This window comes from Acanthopagrus latus, chromosome 8 (assembly GCF_904848185.1).
Source record: "Acanthopagrus latus isolate v.2019 chromosome 8, fAcaLat1.1, whole genome shotgun sequence".
Lineage (NCBI taxonomy): Eukaryota > Metazoa > Chordata > Actinopteri > Spariformes > Sparidae > Acanthopagrus > Acanthopagrus latus.
Window position 1 is genome coordinate 20241215 of NC_051046.1, and position 18424 is coordinate 20259638.

Below are 18424 nucleotides of genomic sequence, written 5' to 3' on the forward strand. Positions count from 1 at the left end.
AAAGTTTAAGAGCCTGCAAATGTCCGAGGCAGGAATGTGAGGCTGCCTTGTATGGTCATAAGAACTAACTGGTTCTTTTTTTATACTCACTCGTGTCTTTTTTTTCCCCCTGTGATGATCTAGGCTGGTTCTGATACACTTTCAGAGGGTAGTACAGAGGGAGGGTGAGGACAGGGGGTGAAGATAAAGGGGGATTCCCCGACCACAGCCCTTACTGATTTGGGTGATGGAAACAAATCGAGAAGATACACTTGTTCTTACCCTTCTCCATTTTCATCACGTGATTTAGTGATTAGCTTTAGCTTAAGGACCATATTTTTTGCTCTTGTCCGGCATACCGTGTGACACATATCAGATCAAGTCAGTACTCGGTCTCAGTCAAGCCAAAACCAAGACTGATTCTCCAAAAGAGCTTTCAATCTGGCAGCCCAGTTGAAATCTGGAAATGGTTTGCTACAACAGAGACAAATCCCACAAATCTACAACACAAATCCTCAAACTGAACTCATCATATCGTATCAAAATCGTCACACCAGCATTTCTAACAAATGAATATTTTACCCAAACTATTGGAATTGAAGTAGAATCCTTGCATTCAAGTGATCAGAGAGGCAAAATAAATCCATGCAAAAAAAACAAACAAAAAAAAAAATGTGTTACTGCTCTTTCATGAATTTGTTTTCTTATTGTCAGGCTAGTAACGTAGATAGCAAGTTCATTTACTGCAAGTCATATAGCTTTGACTTTTTTTTGCCTAGCTAGTATCATTACTTAGCATGTCACTGGTTAACTGGCAGACCACATCGCGAGCAATAAGAACTCAAGTAGCCATGTCAGTGCTTCTCACATATGTGTGTTCATCGAGGAACATCTCCGCTTTAGAGCATCCAACACAGATGCATCATGCGACGATTTGGAGTCCCGCCTATGTTTTCTGTGTCACGCGCACATACTAAAAAAAATAGACCTGAAAATGCTCAATCATATTGAAATCATACCAGTGTCTCACTATAGCTTCAATGTCTGTATCTGTGGATAAGTTCACATATGGGAAAGAATTTGCGTAAAGGGTGAGGGGCGGTACTTTGCTTGTGCGCCCATGTGTTCTGCCTGAAATAACTGGCGCAACATTAATCTCCCAGCAACAGCAGTGGTAACACCGCGCTATGATAAAGAATCAAACACACCACAGATCAAAACAGGAGTCAACACATGTGAAAGCAGACCAGAGGGATTACAGAGATGGATGACAGTCAATCTCTGGTTAGGATTAAAAGAAACAAACTGAGTGTGAATGAGCTCAGGTATACACTACATGTAGACAAATGTACATGTATAGGAACACCCCCCCCCAACACACACACACACACACACACACACACACACACACACACACACACAGTACATAAAGTACTCGTTCTGTCTTGTTCTGTGTGTAAACGTCTTTGCATGCCTCATCAACCCTCCCATCAACCCTCCCACAGATCAGTGAGCAGCTGCTTCTGGTCCGAGGCCAAGCTGTTTCACCCGGGTCATGCGCAGTATGCAGCGAGCCGGGTGGTAAGGAGGGTGTGATGTTTTACAGATCCGTCCAAGATCACTGTTCTGTAACTCTTCTAATTCTCTGCTTTCTCTTTCTCTCTCCTGTATCTCACCACACACACACACACACACACACACACACACATACGTGTTTTCAGGACATTTCAGGACATGTGACAAAAATGTGAAAAATGGGAACGTGCCTTTCCCAAGGTCCTAGAGGCTGGGGAATCAAGGTGTTTCTTCCCCATGCTTCCAGGAATATGCCCATCTGTTGAGATTTTGGCTAGGACTATCTTTTGGTCAAACCTGATTTTAATGCTACTTGTGAGGACACTGTCAGGTTTATGTGACTTATAGGTGCAAAAACATCACACACTGATATTTCATGTTTAGGTGAATTGTGAAACCCACGGATACACACAAAATTTTCATGTACACATGACTTATAAAGACAAGGAAAGAGTATGATTGCTATTTTTTATATCGTAGACACAGGTGTACAATAGTCATGCTCATCAGGCAAGTAACCTCTGACAGAAATGTCAGATATTCACATGGTAATAAAACCCAGTAAAACTGAGCTTTGTAGAGACTTAAAAGGAGACATAGCAAAAAATATGGTCAGTCTACTTTTTAAGTCTTATTATTGTATTTTCATTTATGAATTTTGTAGTATGTTGTATGCATGTTCATTTGAATAAAAACATGGAACACTTTCTGCCATTCTTTATTTTTTGATTGCTGGCAACATATGTGAATTGAAACAGAACAGACCACATAAAATACAGACATCTTGCCTCCTTCCCTCCATGGCACAAGGCAGTAGACAGGGCCTGTTTGAACTGAACCAGTTTTGTATCTTTCTATGAAAAAACCACAATTAATCCTCTAATCCTCTATTGAAGCTTACAGCTTCTATGAAACAGTATATTCAGATAACCTTTCCAAATAAAGTCAGAATTTACATAGCTCCCATTCCAGTGAAGTGTCTAATACTTCAAAAACCAGATTCAACAACTTATGGGTAAGAACAACGCAATGCTGAACGCTGTGACGGTTCGCCACTAGACCGGAGAGAACCCTGCTATTGCTTGTTGAAACTGAGAGTGAGAGTATGAACCTATCTTCTTAAACCTCATTTTCTAAAAGAAATCATGGCAGGTACTGTGAATAAAACCAAGAGAGTGGGGGATTGAAAAAAAAAAAACCTCATTAATCTTAACATTTGGCAGGACTGAGCAACTTAGCACAATCTTTTACAATCAACATGGAATGAAAATAAAATTCAGTTCAACTGATATAAAACAGTACCTTAGCCACAGTTTGCATGTCATAGTTCTATCTATTCATCTTCCTTTTTAATGCTATGATTCTGTTGTGAATGTAGTATTTGATGGCAACCCAGTCTCTGTCTTTCAGAGCAACCAGCTCTGCTTGGAGGCAGGACTCACAGTCCCTTTTACCTGGTACTTTGCAGCTTGTTATGAAATGCATCATGTGCTGCTCAACAGCCTTCACTTCATCACCTGTCCACTTGCTTCTCACTTTCCCAGCTGCCATGAACAGAAAGAAACAGAAATCAATGGAACAACGGCTCTGCTAATGTAAAAAAATGCAAGATAGGTTGTTGATAAAGTTAATAATGTGAATACAAAATGCTCTTTAACCTTGCTTTCCACTGGAGCACTTTGAGGATGCTTTGGATGTACCCACTTGAAGTGCTGTGCTCTGCTGGGAATCTAAAAGGATAAAATAGAATATGTATTATGATTAAAGCAAGCATTCACATACTGCCATGCCTGGGGAGACTTAACTTTAATTTTCATCACATGTACATCCACTTCAAACATTCTGTATTTGGGTGCATTTTATATTTTACCATTTCTTGGTTCAGTGTTGCCATTTTTGTTGTCCAGTGTGGTTGAAACAGAAGTGCCCTCCATGTTGTCCAAGGTGGTTGAGGCAGAATTGCCCTCCATGTTGTCCAAGGTGGTTGAGGCAGAAGTGCCCTCCATGCTGTCCAGGGTGGTTGAGTCAAGTGCGTGGCTTGGATCACCAGAAGTCTCAGTTCTTGAGCCTTTGAAAAGTAACAATAAAATATGTTAAATGGATCCCTATGAAAAAGGCTTTCCTGACTTCCTACCTCCTCTTTACCTTCCTTCTAAGTTGCTCTGCCCTCCAGCATACTGCTAACTGACTTCTTAGCCCTTATTGCAAAACATGAATTCCCTTTTTGTCATCTAATGTTGCTTTTCTCCAATGCTTTCTTATGTGTCTCCTATCCTTCTCTAATTTCTAGGGTTAGGGTCAGGGCCTACCATCCTCTCTAATTAATATGGTGTTGTTCTTAAAGCCCATCTAACAAGATTATCATGGTACCCATTAACTGTCTCCAGTCTCATGACTTAAAGATGTTACCACATACTGTGCAAGTCAGGATACCTTTGAGTTGATGTAGGTCAGCAATGGTTTCTTCGCTGGAATCATCATCACTCGTGGTTACTTCATCTTGTAGAGTAAAAGAGACAGGCCAAAGTTTTTAAATTAAAGACTGAACATGCATAATTGTTACATGTTAAGCTTCATAAACTATGTTTCAAACTAAATTTTACCGTCAGGATTGATCTCGATGTCATCCAGCCCTTTCCCTTGCAGATCAGACAGTTTTCCTTTCTCCATTGCTATCAACAGTTTGCTGACTTTTGCAAGCTGCAGGGTACTCTCTGGAAGCCGGTAGAATTCTCTGTGGACACGGATGTTGTGCCCAAGAAAGGTGGCAAGTTGATCCATTTCATTTTCTTTAAGGTTTAGTACTGTGGACAAAGTGGCGACTTGTTTCCGCAATCTTGTTGAGGTGAGTGCCTCTGGGTACTTTGCACCACATTGTTTTGCATACTTGCGAAAGCAGTCAGAGCCTCTGTAATGGGAAAAGACACCTGGGCGTGCAAACAAGTACACATTCTCTGTGCAGACTTGACAGTCATTCCTGTTTGTCACGAGGAGGTCCATTGCAGCGATCATGTCAGGTGTGAGAAGCACAGGTACCATTCTTGACCCTTTACCACGAATCTCAACTCTGTCAAAGTGCCTTGCAAGCTTCTTTTCCAACTCAGTAAGGCCGATCATAATGTCAGGATTAAGCTCTGTGCGATTCCGGGATGTGAAAACCTGGAGCTCCATTTTTGAAACTTCCCCTTGCCTTTTTCTGTTAAATAGTACCACCTGCGTTAAAGTCACTTTCGCAAGATTTCCAAAGGTTATGCTGTTGCGGTTTTCCTCCAGGTCCTTCATGCACTTAGCAGATTCGGTAGCAAGAAACTTGTGCAGCCGTGACACATCCTGTGTAAATGGTAAAAGCTGTGGTTTATTCCATTTGGCTTGTTTAAGTGTACCCAGTGCAGCGGCTGAAATAGACTCGTTCCACTTTTTCTCATACAGAGTGGCAAATTGCTTAGCTGACTCTGCAACATCATGGCGATTTGCAATGATGGCATTGCACTGCACAATGCCTGCAACTTTGGCCAAACTGTGTCCTAATTTCAAAGCTAAAGATGGGGTTTTATACGAGTTGCTTTCCAGCTCATAACCAGCAACAGCTCTGACGGCTTGTATGACCTGGGGAAAGTTACTGGGCATAACAAGGTCTTCTGTGCTCCTCAAATGTGTCATAGCTCTTGCTGTTATCAATAATCTTGCCATCTCTCTCATTTTTTGCCGTATGTAATCATTCCTTCTCTCATGTGGTTTCCTGGCATTGTACAGTGACTCGCCAAGGCTAAGGATGTCTCTTTCACTCCTTACTACCAAGGAAATGTCATCCTGGTTCATTTCACAGGCAATCTTCCAAACAGCTTCATGAAATTGATCGGGTTTCGGTAAGTCCAGTTGCATCCGTTTTCGCCCAGCGGAAGGCTCTCCTTCAGTGGACTTCTGAGGGCACTTTCTCACATGTCTCCAAAGGCAATCTCTTGCATATAGTCCTTGACAAAATTTGCAATGACGATAACAATCAGAATCTCTTGCTTTAGTGGGTCTTCGACAAGCAACCATTTCTCCAGCACCAGAGGTTGCCACGGTAGCATTATGGTTAAAGTTTCCCATCTTCTTAATAGAGCGTAACATATCTCTTCTTTCACGGGATCTTTTATCAAAACCTAAAGCCCTTGCAACATCAGGCTGTTGACTATGGGCGGATTCAAGGTGTCTTGCCAATTTAGATATGGCCTTTTTACAATAAAGACAATATTGCTTCTTGTTGTACTTGCTTTGTTTTGCTGAGTTTGGCAATGGAGTGACTTTTATGGAGCTGTTACTGTGTGATGTATTCCCTGATGAACTGGCACTGCAACTCATCCCTGAATTGCTATGACTGCTGCTCCTCAGTGACGAACTAAAACTTGTTGGACTCTCTGATCCAGTGATCTCCCCACTGTGTGTTGTAGCTATCTCCACTAGCATGTCCTTTAAGACTTTTTTGGGAGCAAGAGATTCTTGGATTCTCAGTTCCTTACTACGAACACTTTCGCCTGAGGAATTGCCACTTGAGTCTGGAACATAGTCAATATCTTCATAATCTGTACAATCTGCAGATTCATCAGTAGAGATCTGAAGGAAAATGGAGAAAAAAGCATATTACATTCCTAAATAGCCAGGTTATCATTCCCCCTATAGTACCATCACATCGTGCATAACATGACTTTAAAGTGACGAGTCATTAAAAACATCAAATTTAATTGAACTGGATTCCTTAATACAGTTTTTCTATTTCACTACTGTGTCATACCTGGTCACTTAAGCTTGCAGAGGTTCCATCATGGAATCCACCGTCATTGACTAAGGGCTGTTCGACCTGTGAAATCATTATTAATACTGTAAATACAATTCACTGAATAGACATTTTCAATGCACAGCATAAAGTATTGCATTACTATGACTCACCTATCGCATAAAAGTATAACAAATATTTTGAGAGAAAAAATCTGTTGCAGCTTTGTCTTTCAAACATGGTGCATGAACTGGAAACAAGTGAATGAGAGAAATTCTGCTAGGCCCATGGAGGTTCTTGTAAAATAAATACCTTAAAAAGAATTCATTTGAACATGACTAAATGTTTGGTTATGCATACTCACAGAATTATTCATTCTGGTGAACAGACTCAAAGTCATCTGTCTGTCTTTCTCAGATATATATTTCTTGGCCTCATCGTAACGTTTCTCACACCGATCATGATGCCGCTTTAGATTTTGCAGATGGCGGCTTGCTCTTAACTGTCCATATCAAGAATCAAATGTCAGGAACCTTAGTCTTAGTTAAGTTTCTACAATAAAGTCAAAGAACATAACATTTTTGAATGAAGGAGAAGAAAGCAACTGTCTTACTTTCTTTACAGTAGCTGTCTGGTGGGAGGAGACACCTCCAGTGGTCTGGCTGACCTTCAATGAAATGACAGAGATTCATTATTTGTTCTAAATAAAAACAGTGGTTCTAACTTCTTCTGTTGTTGTCAAAGGAAGCTCTGAACCCCACACTGATGTAAAATGATCTGCATTCCCACAAATCCAATCATGTAACTAATGAACAAATGATCATACTTGTTTCAGTGAACATAATTCACAGGAGGATCTAGGCTCATCATGCCAAACTCTATAGAAACCGCTAACACTGTACATCATCTGCTACCCAACAATATGAGGACATGTAACACACACTCTACAGTCGATGGGGCAGACAATATGAGGACGTCACCTGAAACACAATCAAGTCTTTCACAGCCTAGAACAATATGAGGACATGTAACACACACTCTACAGTTCTAAGGGCAGACAATATGAGGACATCAAGTGAAACACACTCAAGTCTTTCACAGCCTCAAACAATATGAGGACATGACGACTGAACACATGTAGAGTCCATGTTCCTGACTTCTAATTTCTTCTGTTGTTGTCAAAGAAAGCTCTGAACCTCACACTGATGTGAAATGATCTACATCCCCGCAAATCCAATCATGTAAACTGATCGGCAGATGTCAAATGGACAAAAACATTAGCAAAAAGGACTAAAAATAAAGACTTTAGTGAGAATAAAGATCAATTTGATGCTTTAAAGGGAAGTTAGAGCTAACAAATGGTATAACCAATTTCTTTCTGCTAAGCTATCCAAAAACAAATAATACTAACATTGATATTGTAAACATTTCACACAAACTTACTGTTTTAATACAGTGAGAGGGAATTTCATGTATGCAATGGAGACAACTGAGCCATATATGTAATTGCAAATAGAATAAATTAATGTGTAATTACTTGTTGGAAGGATGAAGTGGATCTCTCACTCAGTTCCTGGTCTGCAGAAGGATGAGCAAGGAACTGAACACTTGGTGCCTGCAAAAATACACAACAACACAGTGTCAGGCATATTCTGTACTATACATCCTAACTAATTGATGAACAAATGATCATACTTGTTTCAGTGAACATAATTCACAGGAGGATCTAGGCTCATTTTGCCAAACTCTATAAAAACCACTAACACTGTACATCATCTGCTACCCAACAATATGAGGACATGTAACACACACTCTACAGTCGATGGGGCAGACAATATGAGGACGTCACCTGAAACACAATCAAGTCTTTCACAGCCTAGAACAATATGAGGACATGTAACACACACTCTACAGTTCTAAGGGCAGACAATATGAGGACATCAAGTGAAACACACTCAAATCTTTCACAGCCTCAAACAATATGAGGACATGACGACTGAACACATGTAGAGTCCATGTTCCTGACTTCTAATTTCTTCTGTTGTTGTCAAAGAAAGCTCTGAACCTCACACTGATGTGAAATGATCTACATCCCCGCAAATCCAATCATGTAAACTGATCGGCAGATGTCAAATGGACAAAAACATTAGCAAAAAGGACTAAAAATAAAGACTTTAGTGAGAATAAAGATCAATTTGATGCTTTAAAGGGAAGTTAGAGCTAACAAATGGTATAACCAATTTCTTTCTGCTAAGCTATCCAAAAACAAATAATACTAACATTGATATTGTAAACATTTCACACAAACTTACTGTTTTAATACAGTGAGAGGGAATTTCATGTATGCAATGGAGACAACTGAGCCATATATGTAATTGCAAATAGAATAAATTAATGTGTAATTACTTGTTGGAAGGATGAAGTGGATCTCTCACTCAGTTCCTGGTCTGCAGAAGGATGAGCAAGGAACTGAACACTTGGTGCCTGCAAAAATACACAACAACACAGTGTCAGGCATATTCTGTACTATACATCCTAACTAATTGATGAACAAATGATCATACTTGTTTCAGTGAACATAATTCACAGGAGGATCTAGGCTCATTTTGCCAAACTCTATAAAAACCACTAACACTGTACATCATCTGCTACCCAACAATATGAGGACATGTAACACACACTCTACAGTCGATGGGGCAGACAATATGAGGACGTCACCTGAAACACAATCAAGTCTTTCACAGCCTAGAACAATATGAGGACATGTAACACACACTCTACAGTTCTAAGGGCAGACAAAATGAGGACATCAAGTGAAACACACTCAAGTCTTTCACAGCCTCAAACAATATGAGGACATGACGACTGAACACATGTAGAGTCCATGTTCCTGACTTCTAATTTCTTCTGTTGTTGTCAAAGAAAGCTCTGAACCTCACACTGATGTGAAATGATCTACATCCCCGCAAATCCAATCATGTAAACTGATCGGCAGATGTCAAATGGACAAAAACATTAGCAAAAAGGACTAAAAATAAAGACTTTAGTGAGAATAAAGATCAATTTGATGCTTTAAAGGGAAGTTAGAGCTAACAAATGGTATAACCAATTTCTTTCTGCTAAGCTATCCAAAAACAAATAATACTAACATTGATATTGTAAACATTTCACACAAACTTACTGTTTTAATACAGTGAGAGGGAATTTCATGTATGCAATGGAGACAACTGAGCCATATATGTAATTGCAAATAGAATAAATTAATGTGTAATTACTTGTTGGAAGGATGAAGTGGATCTCTCACTCAGTTCCTGGTCTGCAGAAGGATGAGTAAGGAACTGAACACTTGGTGCCTGCAAAAATACACAACAACACAGTGTCAGGCATATTCTGTACTATACATCCTAACTAATTGATGAACAAATGATCATACTTGTTTCAGTGAACATAATTCACAGGAGGATCTAGGCTCATTTTGCCAAACTCTATAAAAACCACTAACACTGTACATCATCTGCTACCCAACAATATGAGGACATGTAACACACACTCTACAGTCGATGGGGCAGACAATATGAGGACGTCACCTGAAACACAATCAAGTCTTTCACAGCCTAGAACAATATGAGGACATGTAACACACACTCTACAGTTCTAAGGGCAGACAAAATGAGGACATCAAGTGAAACACACTCAAGTCTTTCACAGCCTCAAACAATATGAGGACATGACGACTGAACACATGTAGAGTCCATGTTCCTGACTTCTAATTTCTTCTGTTGTTGTCAAAGAAAGCTCTGAACCTCACACTGATGTGAAATGATCTACATCCCCGCAAATCCAATCATGTAAACTGATCGGCAGATGTCAAATGGACAAAAACATTAGCAAAAAGGACTAAAAATAAAGACTTTAGTGAGAATAAAGATCAATTTGATGCTTTAAAGGGAAGTTAGAGCTAACAAATGGTATAACCAATTTCTTTCTGCTAAGCTATCCAAAAACAAATAATACTAACATTGATATTGTAAACATTTCACACAAACTTACTGTTTTAATACAGTGAGAGGGAATTTCATGTATGCAATGGAGACAACTGAGCCATATATGTAATTGCAAATAGAATAAATTAATGTGTAATTACTTGTTGGAAGGATGAAGTGGATCTCTCACTCAGTTCCTGGTCTGCAGAAGGATGAGCAAGGATCTGAACACTTGGTGCCTGCAAAAATACACAACAACACAGTGTCAGGCATATTCTGTACTATACATCCTAACTAATTGATGAACAAATGATCATACTTGTTTCAGTGAACATAATTCACAGGAGGATCTAGGCTCATTTTGCCAAACTCTATAAAAACCACTAACACTGTACATCATCTGCTACCCAACAATATGAGGACATGTAACACACACTCTACAGTCGATGGGGCAGACAATATGAGGACGTCACCTGAAACACAATCAAGTCTTTCACAGCCTAGAACAATATGAGGACATGTAACACACACTCTACAGTTCTAAGGGCAGACAATATGAGGACATCAAGTGAAACACACTCAAGTCTTTCACAGCCTCAAACAATATGAGGACATGACGACTGAACACATGTAGAGTCCATGTTCCTGACTTCTAACTTTTTATGTTGTTGTCAAAGAAAGCTCTGAACCTCACACTGATGTGAAATGATCTACATCCCCGCAAATCCAATCATGTAAACTGATCGGCAGATGTCAAATGGACAAAAACATTAGCAAAAAGGACTAAAAATAAAGACTTTAGTGAGAATAAAGATCAATTTGATGCTTTAAAGGGAAGTTAGAGCTAACAAATGGTATAACCAATTTCTTTCTGCTAAGCTATCCAAAAACAAATAATACTAACATTGATATTGTGAACATTTCACACAAACTTATTGTTTTAATACAGTGAGAGGGAATTTCATGTATGCAATGGAGACAACTGAGACATATATCTAATTCCAAATACAATAAATTAATGTGTAATTACTTGTTGGAAGGATGAAGTGGATCTCTCACTCAGTTCCTGGTCTGCAGAAGGATGAGTAAGGATCTGAACACTTGGTGCCTGCAAAAATACACAACAACACAGTGTCAGGCATATTCTGTACTATACATCCTAACTAATTAATGAACAAATGATCATACTTGTTTCAGTGAACATAATTCACAGGAGGATCTAGGCTCATCATGCCAAACTCTATAGAAACCGCTAACACTGTACATCATCTGCTACCCAACAATATGAGGACATGTAACACACACTCTACAGTCGATGGGGCAGACAATATGAGGACGTCACCTGAAACACAATCAAGTCTTTCACAGCCTAGAACAATATGAGGACATGTAACACACACTCTACAGTTCTAAGGGCAGACAATATGAGGACATCAAGTGAAACACACTCAAGTCTTTCACAGCCTCAAACAATATGAGGACATGACGACTGAACACATGTAGAGTCCATGTTCCTGACTTCTAACTTTTTATGTTGTTGTCAAAGAAAGCTCTGAACCTCACACTGATGTGAAATGATCTACATCCCCGCAAATCCAATCATGTAAACTGATCGGCAGATGTCAAATGGACAAAAACATTAGCAAAAAGGACTAAAAATAAAGACTTTAGTGAGAATAAAGATCAATTTGATGCTTTAAAGGGAAGTTAGAGCTAACAAATGGTATAACCAATTTCTTTCTGCTAAGCTATCCAAAAACAAATAATACTAACATTGATATTGTGAACATTTCACACAAACTTATTGTTTTAATACAGTGAGAGGGAATTTCATGTATGCAATGGAGACAACTGAGACATATATCTAATTCCAAATACAATAAATTAATGTGTAATTACTTGTTGGAAGGATGAAGTGGATCTCTCACTCAGTTCCTGGTCTGCAGAAGGATGAGTAAGGATCTGAACACTTGGTGCCTGCAAAAATACACAACAACACAGTGTCAGGCATATTCTGTACTATACATCCTAACTAATTAATGAACAAATGATCATACTTGTTTCAGTGAACATAATTCACAGGAGGATCTAGGCTCATCATGCCAAACTCTATAGAAACCGCTAACACTGTACATCATCTGCTACCCAACAATATGAGGACATGTAACACACACTCTACAGTCGATGGGGCAGACAATATGAGGACGTCACCTGAAACACAATCAAGTCTTTCACAGCCTAGAACAATATGAGGACATGTAACACACACTCTACAGTTCTAAGGGCAGACAATATGAGGACATCAAGTGAAACACACTCAAGTCTTTCACAGCCTCAAACAATATGAGGACATGACGACTGAACACATGTAGAGTCCATGTTCCTGACTTCTAACTTTTTATGTTGGTGTCAAAGAAAGCTCTGAACCTCACACTGATGTGAAATGATCTACATCCCCGCAAATCCAATCATGTAAACTGATCGGCAGATGTCAAATGGACAAAAACATTAGCAAAAAGGACTAAAAATAAAGACTTTAGTGAGAATAAAGATCAATTTGATGCTTTAAAGGGAAGTTAGAGCTAACAAATGGTATAACCAATTTCTTTCTGCTAAGCTATCCAAAAACAAATAATACTAACATTGATATTGTGAACATTTCACACAAACTTATTGTTTTAATACAGTGAGAGGGAATTTCATGTATGCAATGGAGACAACTGGGACATATATCTAATTCCAAATACAATAAATTAATGTGTAATTACTTGTTGGAAGGATGAAGTGGATCTCTCACTCAGTTCCTGGTCTGCAGAAGGATGAGTAAGGATCTGAACACTTGGTGCCTGCAAAAATACACAACAACACAGTGTCAGGCATATTCTGTACTATACATCCTAACTAATTAATGAACAAATGATCATACTTGTTTCAGTGAACATAATTCACAGGAGGATCTAGGCTCATTTTGCCAAACTCTATAAAAACCACTAACACTGTACATCATCTGCTACCCAACAATATGAGGACATGTAACACACACTCTACAGTCGATGGGGCAGACAATATGAGGACGTCACCTGAAACACAATCAAGTCTTTCACAGCCTAGAACAATATGAGGACATGTAACACACACTCTACAGTTCTAAGGGCAGACAATATGAGGACATCAAGTGAAACACACTCAAGTCTTTCACAGCCTCAAACAATATGAGGACATGACGACTGAACACATGTAGAGTCCATGTTCCTGACTTCTAACTTCTTCTGTTGTTGTCAAAGAAAGCTCTGAACCTCACACTGATGTGAAATGATCTAGTAGCTAGAAATTACCATCAATAATTTTAATTTAATATGTACCTTTTTTTTAATCTACTAATACTTAACAGATATTTTACTGTATAATTTACAAAGAAGATTTACTCACCAAAGCTCGCCATGGCCATTGAGATTCTCCATAGTCATAGGTTATTTCACTCTCTGCTTGGATGTCTTCAATGGCAAACAAGCAAAGATGAGGTTTACCCTGGACTGTCAACTTTTTCATTTTGCAGTTTGGGGACTTGTGGCCATCATTAACCAAACGGCCCAGCGAGTCATCTTCCTGGGATGCATCAATGCTTAAATTGAACAAAGAAACATACCTAAGTCTTCTCCACTAAAACCATAATGTTGTTAACAACAATTAATCTCGTACAGGCCTTTACTTACCACCATGAGCTATTGTTCCATTCAAAATCAAACAGGAAAACATTTTCCTTCTCTGTGTACTTTTTCTGCCGCTTGTCCCGTTCATATTGTGAAATCAACTCCCCACGGTACTCGACCACAAAGGATCCCTTTTCAATTGGTGCACAGGCAAATACACCACGTCCTAAGACACAAAAGTTTACTGATAAGTGTCAAGTTATATGATCCAAATCATTTTTACTAACCGCAGATGATCAGGTATTGACAAAACACATGCAGAACAAACAAACATAAGACTTTTTAACAGTGAGAAAAAGATCTGAATGATGTTTTGTGACGTCTGGAATTGATGGTTAGGGCTACAATCGATAAATTCACTTAAAAAATTATTATCAAAATAGATGGCAACAAATTTCATTACCAATTTGTTGTGCTGTGCGATTATGTTATCATGATGTCTGGTAACGTTCATGTATTACATCAGGAATGATATCTAACGTACCTTTATAGTCATTGATCCACTGGGCCTTTAAACAAGGCTTGTCACTTCCAGATATAATAAACTGAGCAGCCTCAGCCTCAGGACGAAATCTGGCTCTTCTTTTAGACATGCTCTTCACTTGGTGTACTCCTCAGCCTGCAAACATGTACATGGGAAAAAAAGTCAATAAGACGAGTACAAACAAAGACCAGTACTTATTTTGAGGACTTATAAATGATAAGTACTGTTACTAAGTACGAAATAAGTTAGTAAGTTATGAACTCATATTAACTCATTTGCTGATCAGGCTAATAGATCACTGTAAACCCTGTGCAAAAGTCAGTAAACATTAAAAAACTTTAACAAATAATATTAACCTACCAAAGCACCAACAAAGCAACTTAAAAAGTAAATACTGCTATAAAATCATTATACAACTGTACTCTACCTGTACTGAATAACTAGTATCATCAATTTCAACATCATCTAAATTCCAGTACAAGTATCTTGTGCAAAAAAAAAAACAGTCAAAAATAACGCTGACTGTCTCTGCAGTTGAAGATTAAAAAGTTTGTTTGGAGAATAGTCCCTTTAACTCAGGTTTGCATTGCAATGAACAGTTATATTTAGCAACACCTTCTACTATCTGTTGTTGAAGATTCAGCAAAAATAATTAATTACCATTTATGATACATCCCTTCCAGTTTGAGTCCACTGCGTGTTTGCATTTCGTTTATTTAATTAGCTAGCTAATTAGCCAATAACTTTACCTCATGCCGTGGGTATCTAGCATTGACGTCGGAAGATTAAATGTCGCCAGAGCGCTGTAGGTCCCGGATGTGCTGTTTACCGAGGGATCCGCTGCGTTGTATCCGTTTGAGAGGCCTTGCACTTAGTTTAATTCGCTAGCTGATTAGCCAACGTTACCTCATGAGGTGCGTGTCCAGCATCGACGCCGAAAGGTTAAATGTCACCTGAGAGGTGAAGGTCCCGGATGTGCCGTCCACCGGGAGCTCCGCTGCGGTCGTATCCGTTTCAGAGGCTTTGCAATTATGTTGAGTCTATCGCCCAATCAGATGCTGCATCGCTGACTGACTAGCCATCCAACGCTGATCTCAAACGTAATCATTGTGTAAAGCTGGTTGCCAGCAGCAGTTGCATGATCAAACGGAAACAAAACTGAAACCTAGTATATAACTGAACCGTGTATATAACGCTAGAGGACTTTTATTTTGAAAGAGAGAGAGATACAGGAAGAGGTTAATGCAGGAACTTCACCAGTCACGGACTTTCCTCGTCTTGTTTACAGTCGAAGCTCAGCAGCACGCACCGGAGTTCAGGTAAGAGCAATGTTTCTAAGTTGTTGAGAGCTGTCACAGCAATGTTTTGCAAACTGCTGTTACAGTTAACTTGGTTCCGTTTGCATGGGAAACTGTTCTTAAACAACACTTAATAGGCATGTCAAAATGTTCTCATTTTTCCGAGTGTCCTGATTGTGGTGTGTTATATAGGTGTGGTGTTTTAAAAATGTCCTAATTTGTCATGAACACAAGAGCAGCACTTTCTGGAGTTTACAGTTGCTCATTGAATGAAGTAACTAAATGAAGCTGGCATCGTGTACTGTGTGGATTTTAATAGTGTTTTAATGGTTGTTAAACATCTGCACCTTACACAAAGCTATAATGTAAAAAGTAAATTTGGAAATTTGAATTTAAAGATATAATTGGCTATGTCAATCAATACTCACAGGTACACAAAGGGAGGAGAGACTGGCCCTGATGATGACCATATTGAACTGGATGACAGTAGCAGCGACAGGTGTACCTAAAGGGTCCTAAGGTAGAATACTAATTAACTAAAAATGTTACTGAACCACCATATAGTAATATGTGAATCGCTCTTTTATATTGCATGCCTACTGGAATGTTGTTGTCTCTTAGGACATTTTGGGTGACAACAAGTAAAGTTTGACCACCTTTGACCAGTATGTTATTTCAAAGTTGTCACAGTTTAAAGATCCCCTCCAGAGGTGTTATGAGATTGAATAAAATACTCTACTTTGAAAAGGTAAATTATCTTGTCAAAATTCTTAATTTCATTTTTACAATATTTGCCTAAATGATATACTTTCTTTTATCCCTGTCGTACCAGGGAGCATCACAGACACAAAACACAAATACTATATTTACATTACTTTGGAGTATTTAAAAAATACATTTAACACACTCAAAGGGATTTTGTAAGGCCACACTACTCACTGTAATCAAGTTCAATCTCTGCGAGCACATGCTTCCTGCCTCAGCCAGTGCAGTGGACTGTCCTTCTTGGTGAACTTATTTTCTGGACTGCAATAAATATATAAAATGTATCTTACGTTTTAGAATGTAAACATTTGAATGCAATAGGAAAAGGCTATGGTTATAAACAACTGGTGCATGCTGTGTAAAATGTAAATAAAAACAGGATGCAATGATTTGCCGATCTCATATACCGATTCTGGCGCTCTGCTCCCAGTGTTCCCCTACTGTTATACTCTTTCTCTTGAGCAGAGCCATCAGCACTTTGCTTTTCTTTTCCAAGCAATGAACTTTCTTCATAGATAAGATACTGCAGCACATTCTGTGTTAATAGATTGCTGGAATCTGTCCCTCTGGAACGTCTTCTGTCAGTTTCAAAACAAGAGCATGATTTTATATCCGAGCTGCCCTGAGCAGAGTTCTCCACACTGCATGAAAAGTGGGATATTTGGCAGTAAACAGCAATGTAAATTACTGTTCACGTTGACAACTCAGCCAGGAGTCAACAATTTGAGGTGAATCCAGCTTATCTCTATCGTTAGAGCAGTGGATGATGCACTCCATTTGTCATTGCTGTGGTGGTGGGCTGTCACTTAGCGTACTTGTTCACTGGTGGCCATGTTCGCTCAGCTTTCAATTGCAACCTACAATCGGAAATCATCATTAATTTGATGCAAAATATGAAATCTCCTGTCAGTACTTTTGTTCCATGTGGACGACACATGGAAGAAACAGAGTTCCACTAACATCAAACTAATATTAACTCAATGAATTAATCATTGTAACATGTACACTGCTCACAAAAATTAAAGGAGCACTTTTTTTATTGGGCCTGGCATGAAATCAGTTAAACCTGTCTGATAATTTTCTGGTTGGTTAAGCAGCTGAGGGCATCGTTAATCACTTTCAGCTGTATTGGTGATCATGGAATTAACAACAGGTGCACCACAGTGGCAACAATTAGAAAACCCTCAAAACAGGACTGGTTTTACATGTGGAGGTCATTTCAAGTTTCTCCCTCTTGATCTTTTTTGGCGGATTTTTCACTCATGCTGGTTTTGGCTTGAGTAATTATCTGTACTGGCAGTATGAGGCAATTCCTTAACCCTACAGAAGTTGCACAGGTTCTCCAACTTCTCCAGGATGGCACATCCACACGTGCTGCAGCAAGAAGGTTTAATGTGTCTCCCAGCACAATCTCCAGAACATGGAGGAGATTTCAGGAGACTGGTGGTTATTCTCGGAGACTGGTGGTCCTCAAGCCATCAGCAAGACCGATACCTGCTCCTTTGTGCAAGGCGGAACAGGCTGAGCACTGCTCGTGCCCTACAGAATGACCTCCAGAGGGCCACTGGTGTGAATGTCTCTACCCAAACAATCAGGAACAGACTTCATGAAGGTGGCCTGAGGGCCCGACGTCCTGTAGTGGGCCCTGTGCTCACTGCCCAGCACCGTGGAGCTCGACTGGCATTTGCTGAAGAACACCAGAATTGGCAAGTCCGCCACTGGCGCCCTGTACTTTTCACAGACGAGAGTAGGTTCACCCTGAGCACCTGTGATAGACGTGAAAGAGTCTGGAGAAGACAAGGAGAACGTTATGCTGCCTGCAACGTTGTTCAACATGACAGGTTTGGTGGTGGGTCAGTGATAGTCTGGGGAGG

General features: G+C 39.4%; 1 protein-coding gene across 6 annotated transcripts; it reads right to left on the reverse strand.

The window, feature by feature from the left end:
• Nucleotides 1-1726: 1726 nt before the first annotated feature.
• Nucleotides 1727-15677, reverse strand: LOC119023775. 6 transcript variants are annotated; one of them, XM_037105919.1, is made up of 19 exons: nt 15237-15677; nt 14488-14622; nt 14007-14169; nt 13723-13915; nt 13062-13139; nt 12193-12270; nt 11324-11401; nt 10455-10532; nt 9586-9663; nt 8717-8794; nt 7848-7925; nt 6924-6977; nt 6675-6812; nt 6329-6394; nt 4158-6150; nt 3988-4053; nt 3425-3622; nt 3213-3284; nt 1727-3098 (listed from the first exon to the last, which is right to left on the reverse strand). In XM_037105919.1, the coding sequence occupies exons 2-19, from the start codon at nt 14594-14596 to the stop codon at nt 2884-2886; spliced, it is 3813 nt and encodes a 1270-aa protein (XP_036961814.1). In that variant the 5' UTR covers nt 14597-14622; nt 15237-15677; the 3' UTR covers nt 1727-2883. The 6 variants fall into 6 exon arrangements, with proteins under 6 accessions (XP_036961814.1, XP_036961815.1, XP_036961816.1 ...); XM_037105920.1 differs by lacking the exon at nt 6675-6812; XM_037105921.1 differs by lacking the exons at nt 11324-11401; nt 12193-12270; nt 13062-13139.
• Nucleotides 15678-18424: the final 2747 nt, after the last annotated feature.

Bases quoted from the DNA above. Each gene is read 5' to 3' on its own strand.
- LOC119023775 (XM_037105919.1), bottom strand. From the start codon at position 14,596: ATGTCTAAAAGAAGAGCCAGATTTCGTCCTGAGGCTGAGGCTGCTCAG. The intron at 6,813-6,923 runs GTAAGACAGTTG...TGATATGGACAG, and splicing joins AGACAGCTACTGTAAAGAAA to TTAAGAGCAAGCCGCCATCT. The intron at 6,151-6,328 runs GTATGACACAGT...ATTTTCCTTCAG, and splicing joins CTGCAAGCTTAAGTGACCAG to ATCTCTACTGATGAATCTGC.